This window comes from Capricornis sumatraensis, chromosome 23, assembly GCF_032405125.1.
Source record: "Capricornis sumatraensis isolate serow.1 chromosome 23, serow.2, whole genome shotgun sequence".
NCBI classification, from domain to species: Eukaryota; Metazoa; Chordata; class Mammalia; order Artiodactyla; family Bovidae; genus Capricornis; species Capricornis sumatraensis.
In genome coordinates, this window is record NC_091091.1 from 23,524,081 (window position 1) to 23,538,327 (window position 14,247).

The 14,247-nt window shown below is 46.2% G+C and overlaps 1 protein-coding gene across 1 annotated transcript in view; it reads left to right on the plus strand.

The window, feature by feature from the left end:
- SUFU (SUFU negative regulator of hedgehog signaling) overlaps positions 1-14,247 on the plus strand; it is a 109,897-nt gene continuing 95,650 nt past the window's right edge. Inside the window, exons 1-2 of the mRNA XM_068961451.1 lie at positions 1-182; positions 4,864-4,998. Coding sequence (XP_068817552.1) covers positions 1-182; positions 4,864-4,998 — 317 coding nt within the window. The remainder of the gene's footprint in view (positions 183-4,863; positions 4,999-14,247) is intronic.

Sequence of the window (14,247 nt, forward strand, 5' to 3'; positions counted from 1 at the left end):
ATGGCGGAGTTGCGGCCTAGCGGCGCCCCCGGCCCCACCGCGCCCCCGGCCCCTGGCCCTACTGCCCCTCCGGCCTTCGCGTCGCTCTTCCCCCCAGGACTGCACGCCATCTACGGAGAGTGCCGCCGCCTGTACCCAGACCAGCCGAACCCGCTCCAGGTTACCGCTATCGTCAAGTACTGGTACGTCTTGGGCCGCGCGGAGACCGACAGGGGCGGGCTGAGAAGGGTTAAAGCGCCAGGGGCGAAGTAATTTGCCAGGGAATTGGAGGGGAAAGGAGAATGGTTAAAGCACTTGGAAGAGGGCTTCCTGCTGTGAGGGAAGAAGTTAAGGCTCAAGTTAGGAATGGGGACAAAGGGGTTAACGAAGCCTGCGGGTAGCGAAGGGTTAGCAAGGGAGGGGAGGATGAAGGGTTAACTGGCATTAGAAGAATGGAGTGAATTGGGGGTGTCGGTAGAAGCTGAGGGGGCGACGGTCGGAGAGAGGGAACTGTAAACGTGGTGAAAGGAGGGGGCGCCTGGAGGGGGTCATAAGTGGGCGCGGGGAAGCCGAAGGAGGGCGGCTGAAGTGAGATGGGGGAGGCGAGGCGGGGCCTGAGGAGCATCTGAGAAGGCTCTGGAGCCGCGCGGCCGGAGGAGCTCGGAGCTCGGAGGGCACGGGACTGCACAGGGTAGGGGCGGGTGTGGGTCTGTGGGTTAGGATGTGAGCGTTGAGCTTGTGAGGGAATGAGGGGGAGGTCTCATTTTGATACCTTCCGGATGAGCTCAGACATTCATATCAGTGCAGTGCTTTTGCGTTTGAAGTTTGATGGAGTAGCTTCTCCCGATCAACTTTCTGCTTACTCTGCACAGTTCTCTTACTCCATGCAGAGCTTCCTCTGGCTCCGCGGCTGCTTTGGTCTAGGTCACTGGCTAGAACAGGGGCAGGCTGGGTCAGGGAGATCCATGGTTTGGCTCAGGATTGAAGGAGGCTGCTGTTAACGACGAAGATCCGGAACTTGGACACGGGAGGATCCTTCGGTGAGATATTAAGAGGAACTTTGTGGGCTGGAGCGCCCAGATGTAGGCAACAGTTCCTCAGGGGAGCTGAGAGTAATCCCCAAGTAACTCTGTTAAGATCAGACCTATGTACACATGGACTGCCCCTGGGGAAGGAATGGTCTTTTCTCGTTTCCCATTCTTTTTGTAACCTGTTTCTTCGTGCCACCTCTGTTATGGGGACTCTTCTTCATGGTCTTGCTGAACTAAAAGTTGACTAAGAAACTAGTTGAATCTGTACAAAACCACTTTCATGCAGGCACTGTATTAGATGAACTCCTTCATTGGCTCCTGAAAGACTGTTCAAGGCAGGCACTTGGGGTGTGACCAAAGGGGAGGTACCCCCGAAGGGGGAATGAGTAGAGTGGATGTCTTTACTGGTTACCTTCCTTTAGGGCTGAGTCTTTTCCCTCCGTGGCAACCACTTACTTCTTCTGGAGATGGCAGAAGCTGGGCTGCCTAGGGCGGAGGCCAGCTCCCTCTGTCTGTGGGAGGATGTGGAGAGGCTGACAGTGTGAAGGGCCTGGGGAGCAACCACCTGCTCCGTGGGGAGAGCGGCAGGAGCAGCCTGCCTCTGTCTGGTAGCCAGAAGGAGGTGTGGCCAGCAGCACAGTTTTCTCTGGCAGGCACGATGTTCTTTGGTTGAGAGGAGTTTTTGAAGAGGTCTTCTGAGTAAAAAGCAGCTCTTGATAACTTAATCACTCATTTTAAACTTTTTATTTATTTTCATCTACAAATTATGGCAATTTTATTTCATTTTTATCATTTTTTAACCACTTCTTTTTCTTGTCTGGTATAATTTCCTTTCAGTACATAAACTTTTTATTTTAAATTGGTATATAGCCGATTAACAATGTTTGTGATAGTGTCAGGTGAACAGTGAAGGGACTCAGCCTTACATACACATATAGCCATTCTCCTCCGAATTCCTCTCCTCTCCAGACTGCCACATAACATTGAGCAGACTTCCATGTGCTATACAGTAGGTCTTTGTTGGTTTGTACCACTATATTTAAATATGTGCAGTGATAGACTCTATTGGCATACTTTGTGAGAAAAAGGGGACCTGCCTCTGGCATGCTGTTTGTTCAGGCCTTGTTTGAGTATAAGGAGAAATCCCCTCTCAGACTTGGGCCACTGTTATTATGTCACCCAAGTGGACATGAAGGATAGAGTTGTAAAACGTGTTGAACACGGGCTTCCCTGGCGGTCCAGGGGTTAAGACTCTGTGCTTCTACTGCAGGGGGTATGGGTTCGATTCCTGGTTGGGGGAGTTCCACAAACCATGAGGTGTGGCAAAAAAGAAAAAGATATTGAACACATGCAGAGGACTAAGATTAGTTTGGGAATCTGCTTTTTCCTCCATCTCTCTGTGAACCTTTTTTCCCATGTTGCTGCAAGTTTGTTAACCAGGTCAGGACTTATCTTAAAAGATGGGCCAGCATCTAATGATGAATAAAAACGATTGTATAGCACTTTGTGAAATTAGAAATGCTGCCTGGATGCAGAAATAAATGAGAAGAAACAGCCCAGGGACTGGTTCTTTCTAAAATTCAGAAGGGGTTGCATAATTAAGTCCTGAAAGTGGTTCACTGATAAACCTTCACATTTAGGATCCTGTAAGCCCTCTTCAGTTTTCATAGCAGGATGACTGACTGAGGCTGCCTTAGTTTGGCTGTGGCCCAGGGTATGTTGAGATTCTTTTTTCTTGTGACAGAAGGATGACTTTCTTGACTAGTAGTCCCTAGCCAACTGGGACATCATGGCTGAAAGCTGATGCTTTACTGGTCAGGGAGCTGAAGTAGAGCCAGTGCCCTGGGTCACTCTGGCAACTTCCCTGTGAAGTCAGGTGTTCACGGACTTACACTAAGGGATGATCTGGGTCCTGGGATAACATCTTTTTCTAAGTGCAAAATATGATGATTTTCCATGTACTCATCTGCTTCCTATCAGGTCTTCGAGTGAGTAGGACAGAACACTATGTACTTAGAGAAAAGGCTAATTTTGTTTGACTCTCGGTCCTTTTCTGCAGATGGAGTTTTGAGGTAAAGCCTCTCTCTTTGATAAAATGCCCTTTGGGAGACTTGGCCAGGGCTGTCAGGGATGTGGTAGATGGGGAGCACAGAAGAGTGGACACAGTTTTGCCCCTTGTTGCTGGAGGGACCTAGGCTGAAGGCCGGGCAGGACTGGGACTCGGCAGCAGGGAGACTAGAGCAGATATGGAGCCTGTAATCATTCCCACCTGTTCCAGGGCTCTGCAGTTATCATGAGGTCCTTGCAGGGGTAACCACCCTTTCTTTCTTCTTTTCCCCAACAAACTTTTCTAAATCCAAATGATTGTAGAATTAGTCAAATGGTTTACCCACTCACTCCAGTATTTGTGCCTGGAGAACTCCATGGACAGAGGAGCCTGGTAGGCTACATTTCATGGGGTTGCATAGAGTCAGAGATGACTGAGTGACTAACTTGGCAAAAGCAGAGTTAAGGAAAGACATGGAGATTTATCTCTTTTCCTAATCCACTCCGTTGAGATTCTAAGCTATTTGTAGCGACTTTCTTGCAAGTCCTATAAATAACTTAGCATTTCCCAGCAGAGAATAAGGACTTCTGCAAAGGCAAATAATGTCCTGGCAAAAGAGGGTGAAACCAAACCTACTGGTTTTAAATAGTGTTTGCATCGTGTGGTACTGGCATGTTTGCTGGGATCACATACGTGTAACATCTTTTATTTGGTTGGTTGTGTTCTTTCAGCATATAATCCCCAATGCCAAGTGTACCCCATCCTAGTCCCAGGGTCAAGCAAAGTTTTTGCAGTCTGTGGAACCGTCCGATGTCCAAGGCAGCTCAAGTACAGGGTTTGGGGGCTAAATGCAGACTTCCTTGTGCTAATGGTTTCCATTTAGTCTGTCTCTCGAGTCTACCACGTTTCCTTCTCCATTCTGAAGAAAAGCAGGATTCTTTAAAAAGATCACTAATTACTCTGCTAAAGGGACCCTTCTTGAATTAAATCCTCAGAGTGAGCTAATGACTGATCTCTTCCTCAGCTGCCTCTCTGTTGGAATTATGGGGAAGTCTAATGTGGTCCTCAGAGGCCCTGAATCATTTAATGTTCCAGCTCTACCTTTCAGGCAGCCGTCTCCCGGGATCATCTTGCAGTTGCAAGACCTCACAGGGCTCAGCTGGGCTCCTGCTGCAGTTCTCTGTGCAGAGCTAAGCTAGCCTAAGTTTGGCCTTTGTCACTTGCATGATAAAAGACCAGCTTTGGTCTGGGGTGTTCAGGCTGGGATCTGGAGGCATTGGGTCTGTTTAGAACAAACTGTAATTAACATAGGGCACAATATGGTCTTTCAGGAATTAGCTGTCTAAGAGGCAGGAGTGGGGCTGAGCCTCTGCTTCCAGTAACAATGCCCATTGGAGATGCTCAGGATGGTCTTTCAACAGAGGCACATTGATTGACTGATGCACTTCTTGCCTTGAAGCTTGGCGTGTTTACAGGCACCGTGGAAGAGAGATAATCCCTGCCAATCCCACTTGGGGTTGGTAACTTAAAACAGAAGGAAGTCAAAGGGAGCAATCAGTCTGTTTTATTTCTAAAAGAGGTTCTACCTGAGATAGGAGAAGGGAGCCTCTTGTGCTTGGGTAGCTTGGCTACCTCCAGCTGGCCATCCTTTGGTCTTATCCTAGAGAGGTATGGCCCTCCCTTTAGTTCTCTTTTACCCCAGATTCGTCCAGGATGGGGCCTGTAGGTTTGTAAGGCAGAGCCCTTTAGCTTCACATTGTCTGCTTTAAGGTTTACGCTGACATCCCTGTGTTTTGTCTTTTGCAGGTTGGGTGGCCCAGACCCCTTGGACTATGTTAGCATGTACAGGAATGTGGGGAGCCCCTCTGCCAACATCCCTGAGCACTGGCACTACATCAGCTTTGGCCTGAGCGATCTCTATGGTGACAACAGAGTCCATGAGTAAGTGTATACTCTTGCCTTCTATCTCCCTCTTCCCTAGCCTTGAGCCTTATTTCTGAGTTTTGTTTTGCCGAAAGTGTTACTTTCATTTTAGGTTTGAGGGATTCATTAACAAAAGAAACCACTCATTACATACAAATAAATAATTTCAACTTTTAATAGATTAACTTAATTTCAATATACAGTCATTAGAAGGAAAAGAAATAGAAACAATAGAGAGAAGTAACAGCATGTACATCACCAAATTGAGCCGACACCTACATCCAGAGTTGAACAGTGCTGGGAAGTCCCGAATGATAGCAATCTGGAGTCCCAATTGGGAAAGGGTACCGAGCAGTGTATCCACCCCACAGGTGAGACTTCATATTGCACTTCCGGGGGCTCCTGCTTATAATCCCAGGCTGTAAACTGATATCATCATCAGTTTGGGTGCAAAAAGGCAGCTCTGATTTAACTTTTACAGTGGGGTTTGTTTCACCTTGTGAGTCACAAGACTTCTTAGACCCCAGGGGGCTGCTAGGCCTTTAGGGGCTTACGAGATCCAAGACCCACTCCCTTTCTTACCTAAAGTGCCACCTGACTGACTGTGCCTGTCGCTTGGAACCTGGGCAGTGTCCATGCAGGTCAGAAGCAGGTCAGAGGTCCGCCCTCCAGCTTCCGAAGCCTGCACAAGACTTCCTCTATTTTGATTTCCCTAGCAAAGTTTTCCTGAGCAGAGAGGATCACGTCATCGTCCCTTGAGTTTGGCATTTCTCACGTGGAACATCTGGGTTTCTGCCCTCTGCCTGTAGCCACTTGTGCCGATGTGGTCCAGATCAGGACCTGAGCTCTACTCATCTGGTGCAGGAAAGTGTCAATGAGAGAGAATTCCAAAACTGTTAGGTTTCTCCAAGCTTGTTGTGATGTTTGAGCTCAGCGTACAGGCAGCATAGCTGTGACCCAAAAGTTGAGTTGATTCCTCTAGGTCTACTTCCTTTTGCCCCCTCTGCCGCTGCTGCTGCTGTCACTTCAGTCGTGTCCGACTCTGTGCGACCCCATAGATGGCAGCCAACCAGGCTCCCTCGTCCCTGGGATTCTCCAGGCAAGAACACTGGAGTGGGTTGCCATTTCCTTCTCCATTTGCCCCCTCTAGATTATTATAAAAATTTTAAAAGAAGCAAAGTTGAAAGAGTTTTACAGTGAACAATCAATCATATACCGCTCCCTGGATTTTACCATTAATATTTTATTCTACTTGCTTTATCGTGAATATGTACATCTCTGTTTCTCTGTGGATCTTACCTACTTCCTTTTTACCTCTAGTTATCTGTGCTCAGATCAGCTGCAGTACATTTTTTATCCTAGTCTATCTTCCGTTCGCTGCCCTGTGATACTTCTCAATCCTACCTGCCTCCCCTACTTCCCTTTCTAATCACTGATTTTAAATACATTTTAATATTAAATTAAACATTGTCAGCTGAAAAAATAGCAGCAACAAAATAATAAAACCTAACAGTTGTTAAGCATTAATTATTAATATGAGCCAAGTACTCTTCTAATCACTTTATATGTATATGTATTAACTAAATTTCACCACAACCCTAAAATACTGGTAGGTACTGATATTTGCCCCATTTTACTGTTGAGGAAACTGAGATACAAAGAGATTCTATAATTTGCTTAAGGTCACACAGATTGGAAGTGCTGAAACCAGGATTCTAACACAGGCAGTACTCTTAATGACTATACTCCATTGCCTCTTAAACAATTATATCATGTTCTCTAATAATTTTAAAATAATGTATAATAAAAAAATTTTTCCATCTATATTCTTTTGAGGGAAGGGTTCTTAAATTTTAATGTAGTTTTCCCTCACCCTTATTAGCATGGTTAAGCAAGAGCCGATTTCTATTATATCTTTTCCTGTTTTTCGCTTTGCATATTATCTTTTTATTGCCATCCTTTTGGTATCTTGGTGAAGGCTGCTTAGTGTGTGTAAATTGAAAGAGTAGCCAGGTTCTTCCTGCCCTGCTTCAGCATAAGAGGCTGATGCGATGATTCTGAAGAAGATGATAATATTCTTCTTCTTTTTTTGCTTTGTTTTAGTTCTTACTGTGTTTCATATCAGTGTGTCAAATGCTTTACAATCTTACCACGTCTTTTTGTTATCTCTGTTTGGTACACGAGGAAACTGAGTCCCTGGAGGGGTTGAATGAATTGTCGAAAGTCACACATCTAGGCTATAAAAGAGCTAGGATTGACTTGAGCTGTTCAGAGTCTGAGCTCTTAACCACTGGGCTATACCACCTCTCTGATCACAGGCTCAACTCAACTTCCTCTTCACTCTTGTTAAGTTCAGAGGCCCAGGCCCCGTCTCCTCACTGATCACGTGTTGGGAGCAATGCCTGGGCCTGCCCTTTATAGCCTTCCAGACATTCATTGCAGTGTCAGCAGAAGGCTTTGGGAACAGGGAATTAATCTTACTTGAATCAAGACCCTGCATTACATTATTAATAATGGAGATAGAATAGCAAACAGATGCGGGAGTAAACGGACTGTGCTGGACTTTAGTTTATATTTTTAATAAGAACCTGCAGAGGATATTTAGTGCCGCTAGCCTGTACCTTTTTGTTGACAGATTTATTCCAGTTAAAAAAAATACTGTTTTCTATGTGACCTAAAGATTCGTACAGTCTACCCGCCACTGAGATATGAATCCAAGGCCCAGTTGACATGAAGAACATAATTGAGAAGGTTCTATGTTTCAGGAAAGGCAACCTCTCAATTTGAAAAAGGGCCTTTCTGTGTTTAGCAGTACCCCTGTATATGTGTGTCATTTCTATGTGATAAAACACTTTGATATTCAGATGTCATTCATGACAATGGTGAGACCTCCCTTTGGGCTTTTATCTCACCATTCAAGCCTAGGATTTTCTGGTATTAAAACCTGTCACTGGAAGGACATGGGAGGGACGTTCTTGGATATTTACTGAGTTCTGGTCTATGTTGCAGAAGTCAAAAGTACCTTTGTAATTGGTCTTGTGCTGGTGTGTGACTGGTCTCTTCTTGATCCTGGTAAGTTTCTTGAAGAAAAGTTTGCTTTTCCAAACATTTCATGTGGCAAGCCCTCTTTAAAACTGGTTCATGAATTCTCATTTAATTTAGCACTTGAAACTGAGTTCAGAAAGGTGAGTGTTCTCTCACTTAGCTTAAGAGCTAAGAGGTGTTGAATTGGAATTATAACAAATGAATTTCTGGTAACAGTCTTCTTACACTGTCTTTTGACTTCTCATTTAGTGAAAAAAAGGGCAGAAGCCTTGGTTCATTTATTCAGCATTCATCATGTGCTGAAGTTCTATTTTGTACTGGACACAGATGTCTTAGGGATAAGATGTCTTGAGGATAATATGCCAAGGCAAAATTCCTGTCTCAAGGAGTACTTGCTGTAGAGGGAGGATAAATGTAAAGATACTGAGTAAATAAATGCTGTGATCCATGATGTGGAACATGATCTGGGAGCGCAGTGGAGCAAGCGACTTGTAGTCGGGCTGCTGGATTGGAAGAAGCTCCAGGGAGGAAGTGAAGTTGGAGAGGAACCTTTTAGGGAGGGACTGGGGGAGATCTGCAGTCTGACACTCTTGGGCACAAACATTCGCTTTGGGAACTAAGAGGAGCTTTCAAAATCTTCTAGCCCAGTATTTCCAAAATTTTTACTGCTGCCTTCATAATTTTTGTCACCTGTAGTATATTACCTACTTTAAATGGTAATATTAAATGAATATTCTCTTTAAATGAATCTCCTTTTAAAAAACTGATATCTTTTTAAAAGTTAAATCACACTGGTGGTCCAGTGGTTACAACAGCAGGGCACATGGGTTCAGTCCCTGGTTGGGGAAAGTTCTCACATGCTGTGGCCAACAAAAAAGTTAATTCATTACCATATATGGGAAACCATTATCACTTGCTGTAATTTAAAGGTACTTATTAAAGTAAACATAGTGATAACAAAGCAATGTTATTAAATTCTAGCTCAATTCTGGTCTGTCAGAGAAGATTCTAAGCCTGAGGTCAGCTTTCTCTGTCCAAGAGATTAGTATGAGTGAAGTATTATGGCAGAAAGTGAAGAGGAACTAAAAAGCCTCTTGATGAAAGTGAAAGAGGAGAGTGAAAAAGTTGGCTTAAAGCTCAACATTCAGAAAACTAAGATCATAGCATCTGGTCCCGTCACTTCATGGGAAATAGATGGGGAAACAATGGAAACAGTGGCTGACTTTATTTTTCTGGGCTCCAAAATCACTGCAGATGGTGATTGCAGCCATGAAATTAAAAGACGCTTACTTCTTGGAAGGAAAGTTTGACCAACCTAGATAGCATATTAAAAAGCAGAGACATTACCTTGCCAACAAAGGTCCGTCTAGTCAAGGCTATGGTTTTTCCTGTGGTCATGTGTGGATGTGAGAATTGGACTGCGAAGAAAGCTGAGTGCCAAAAAATTGATGCTTTAGAACTGTGGTGTTGGAGAAGACTCTTGAGAGTCCCTTGGACTGCAAGGAGATCCAACCAGTCCATCCTAAAGGAGATCAGTCCTGGGTGTTCATTGGAAGGACTGATGTGAAAGCTGAAACTCCAATACTTTGGCCACCTCATGCAAAGAGTTGACTCATTGGAAAAGACCCTGATGCTGGGAGGGATTGAGGGCAGGAGGAGAAGGGGACGACAGAAGATGAGATGGCTGGACGGCATCACCAACTCGATGGACATGAGTTTGAGTGAATTCTGGGAGTTGGTGATGGACAAGGAGGCCTGGCATGCTGCGATTCATGGGATCGCAAAGAGTCAGACACGACTGAGTGACTGAACTGAACTGAACTGAACACCAAATAGAACCTGGCCATAGGAATGATTAGAAAAGTTGAAAGACAACTGAGAATAGAATTTTTTTTTAAAGTATGAGTCAGTATTATTTAGTCACAGACAAATGGGAAACACTGATTTAATCCATCTCTCTTAATTGTTTAATTGAGAAAGTACAGTAGCCTACCAAAGGCCATATAGCAAGTTAATGTCTCCTGACCTGTCAGCAGCAGGGTCTCCTGACATCTAAAATGTTCTGTGTAACAAGGTCCTGCTGTATATAGCTCAGGGAACTATATTCAATATCCTCTGCTGCTAAGTCACTTCAGTTGTGTCCGACTCTGTGCAACCCCATAGACAGCAGCCCACCAGGCTCCCCCGTCCCTCGGATTCTCCAGGCAAGAACACTGGAGTGGGTTGCCATTTCCTTCTCCAATGCATGAAAGTGAAAAGTGAAAGTGAAGTCGCTCAGTCATGTCCGACTCCTAGCAACCCCATGGACTGCAGACTACCAGGCTCCTCCATCCAAGGGATTTTCCAGGCAAGAGTACTAGGGTGGGGTGCCATTGCCTTCTCCAATATCCTCTAATAAACTATAATGAAAAAGAATATATGTGTATGACTGAATCACTTTGCTGTCTACCAGAAACTAACACAACAATGTAAATCAACTCTACTTCAATTTTTTTAAAAAAGTGTAAAAAGTCAAAAATAAAATGTTCTGTGTGTTCTCTCCTGATTGAGGAGAAAGGAATATGTACAGAGCATTGTTTGTCTTTAAGGTAATAATATAAGCAAACTTTTTTTTCTTTTTAGTTTTGACTAGAGTAGTGCTAAGTTCTTTATATTATCCTTATAGTAATTATATGACATAGGGAATTCTCATTACCTCTTGCTCATAGACACAGAAATTTACACTTAGAGAACTTATTGCACATGTGGTAAATTAGCAATCAGTTCTAGCAACCCCAAAGCCTGTCTTCTTAACTATTGTTCTGTATTGCTTTTCCATTTTAATCAGTCAGCAGCATTTATTAAATGCCTACTGTGTACCTCTTCCCATTAAGGTCTTACTTTATCCTCATAGCTTATGGAGGACAGGGACAGGACAGGCAGAAACCCAGGGTGGGGGTCCCCTGGGTTTCTTCTTGCTCTTGGCAGGCTTTCTTCGGTGAGCAGGAGGGGAGCCCCACCCTGGTAGCCCTGAGAGGGGTGAATGGCACACTGATTGGATGAGCCCTGTGTTGGCCAGTTTTATCCAAGTTCTTTCCCCGTTCACATTCACTAAAGAAACAGGACAAGAGAGCACTTGTTTGAATTAAAAGGTTCTCAAGAGGTTATTTCTAAAGTTGGAGAGCTGGAACAAGTTCCACCTCGGGGCAGCCACGTGGGAGATGGGCGTGCTTTTCTAGGAACCCTAAGGCCACCCTCAGCTGATTTCAGTGGCCAGGATTGTCCTGGTCCCCCACCCCCACCCTCCACCCCCCCAGCTTGAGAGGTGTGAGACAGCTGAGCTTCAGCTGCCAAATGCCTGTCGGAAGCCTGCAGCTCTGGCTCTTCTTTTTGTGGCCGGGCAGCTGCGGACTGGAATGTGGGGCTTTGCAGGGCTATGGAAGAAGTGGCTTCAGCACCTCTCTCCATGGGAATTTCTGGCTGTCCCTGGCCCTGCCAGCAGTCCCAACAGGACCCAGGCTACAGGGGGTCTGACTGAGGCGCAGGAGGCTGGCTAGTTTCAGAGTGTGTTTGTGATCTCAGGCAGACTTCCCTGGTGGGATTCCACTGGGCAGGTCATCTGCTGTTCATGCCGGGCTGGTTCCAGAGCCAGCCTTTGTGTGGTGTTGGCTTGCAGACTGGCAGCTCCAGAGGGCAGAGCCCACACCGCGACTCTACCTCCACGGTTGATCTGGGCTCTGCCCCACAGACCCTGGCTTCTTGGCAGATGTGTCATAGAGTAGAGAGGTGTTCTCTCACCCCAGGGGCCTGGAGCTGCTGCTAACTGGCTCCCCATGGCTGCCTCTGCTGGGCTGGTGGAGAACCTTCTCTTCCCTTTGGGTTTCTCCCATCTGGGCTCTGCACCGAATGAATTATTTATTAAAACACTGGATACAGATTAACTTTTCCACTTGTTGTTTTGCGTGGCCTTGGTCCCCTGCAGTTGGGAAATGCTCATTTTCCTCTCTCAGAGCTTGGTTGGCAGGAACTTTTTAACTTGCCATTTCATGCCCTGGGGTTTCCAGTGGAGATCCTGCTCATCGCCGTAACATACCTGTTCTGGGAGTGTGGGTCCTCTGCTAGTTGGCCTTTGCTTTCTTCCCAGGGCTCTCCAGAGGCTGACAACTGGATTGTCTCTCTAGACACCCACAGATGGCAGGCCCTCTCCCTGGCTGGGCACAGCAGGCTGAGGAAGTCCTTTGCAAGTTCAGTGGAAGGCAGGCCTTGCTGATGCTTTGGTTCCTCTCTCTGTCTTTCATCTCAGAGGTGGTTAGTTTCAGTATGACCATGTGAAACGATGATGTTCTCTGCTAAGGGCAGGGGACGTGGGCTACCTGGAGAGAGTGGGGTGTCCTTGGTCTTGGCCCAGGAATGGGCAGAAGGGCCAGCAGTAGGAATAGAGCTCTCCCTGAGGCAGAAACTACTGCTCTGGGCTGGATTTCAGGCCCCACATCTTGAATTTTGAAACTTTGAGAATTCCTTTTCTTTTGTAACCACGGAAGACCTGAGGGATTGTGGGGTTCTTAGCAGATCTGTGTGGGTATGTGGCTTTATCCTCTGTAAAGCATTTCATTTGCAACATGGATTCTCTCCTCCTTCATGGTATAAAGTTTCTAAATTTTCCAGTTCAAGGAGTCCTTCAATAAGGCGGCAGTTGGGAAGAGATTCCTTGAACTGGCCCAGTCAAACTGACTGAACTGTCCAAGAGGCCTGATTAATCTGGGGTGACTGCCAGGCTGGTGTGGTGCCAGGTTGGTCAGCATTGGGAAGTTTCCTCTTCCTGCGGGGAGAGGGGAAGAAACTCGGAAGCCCTTATGGGTTTGACATGATCAGATCTTGAAGTCCCAGCATTCTTCTCTGCTAGCACATGCTTTTCAACTCCCATCTTCCATGCCGCAGTTTTTCCCAAGTATGCTGGTCCTCACACCTACCATGTTCTGGGTCTGGGTTTGCCAGCATCTCCCTTGCCCAGTATTCTGACTCAGAGATCCTGACTCAGGACTCTGGTCTTTGGCTCCTAAATTCGTTCCTCTGTCCTGCCTCTTGGGTCTCCCAGTCAACTACATTTCCTGTTTTCAGTAGCTCTGTTCTGCTGTCTGATCCTAAAATGTGTGTGGAGAGGTCTTCTCCTCACTGACCTGAGCCCACTGGGAGTGTGCTCCCCGTCCCTGCATGTCCCTTTGCAGCTTGCTGACCTGCCTGCTGAGCTCTCCACAGAGCACCAGGCTGTGCAGCACACTCCAACAGCAGAGCTGCACAGAATCCCAGTGATGGCAGAATGGACTTCCCCAGGTGGCTCAGTGGTTAAGAATCCCCCTGCCAGTGCAGGAGACATGGGTTCCATTCCTGGGTCAGGAAGATCCCCTGGAGAAGGAAATGGCAACCCACTCCAATATTCTTGCCTGGGAAATCCCGTGGACAGAGGAGGCTGGTGGGCTACAGTCCACGCGGTCACAAAAGAGTTGGACACAACTGAGCAACTAAATAACAAGAACAACAGGCAGAACACTGGAGAAGGTGATGTGTTTGGGTAATGGTGGAGATCAATGAAAAGCCATACTTAGCTCCTGTCCTTGAAATACCCACTGTATATACTTGGTAAGAGTTGCAGAGTCCCTGGTGAAGAGGCAACAGTGAGAATTAGGGCTGGGAGGAGCTTTTGGCTTTACCTGACTCTGAGGCTTTGCGGCTGTCTCCCCTCACCCTGTAGTCTTCAGTGCTTCAAGAATCTTAAACCATGTAATGATAATTGCAACTCCTTGTATGTGCAAGGTACTCTTTTAAGTGTTTTATATAAACTCATTGAATCCTTACAACAGCTCTGGGTGGTAGGTGGTATTAAGCTTATTTTACAAGGAAACTGAAGCACAGAGATGTTAGAGAACTTATCCACCCAGCAAGGGAATGCTGGAGCTGGGCCATCAACCCAGGCAGTTTGGCTCCAGCAGCCCTCACCCTTTCCTTCCTCCACATACAGGGAGTGTGGTGGGAGGTCCTCCTCAGACCACTATTACTATCATGCACCTCAGTTCAAAGGTATCTTGGATTAATGGAGTGTGACTAGGGAAGCAGGAAGTGCTTTGCAGGGGAAATGTTGACCTGGGTATTGAAGCAAGTTTGTAATGAAAGAGTCCTGCCAGGGAATGGCAAGGGGGTGGGTGACAGGATCCTTTGTCAAATTTAAGTCAAGGCTTCTGCAGCCTT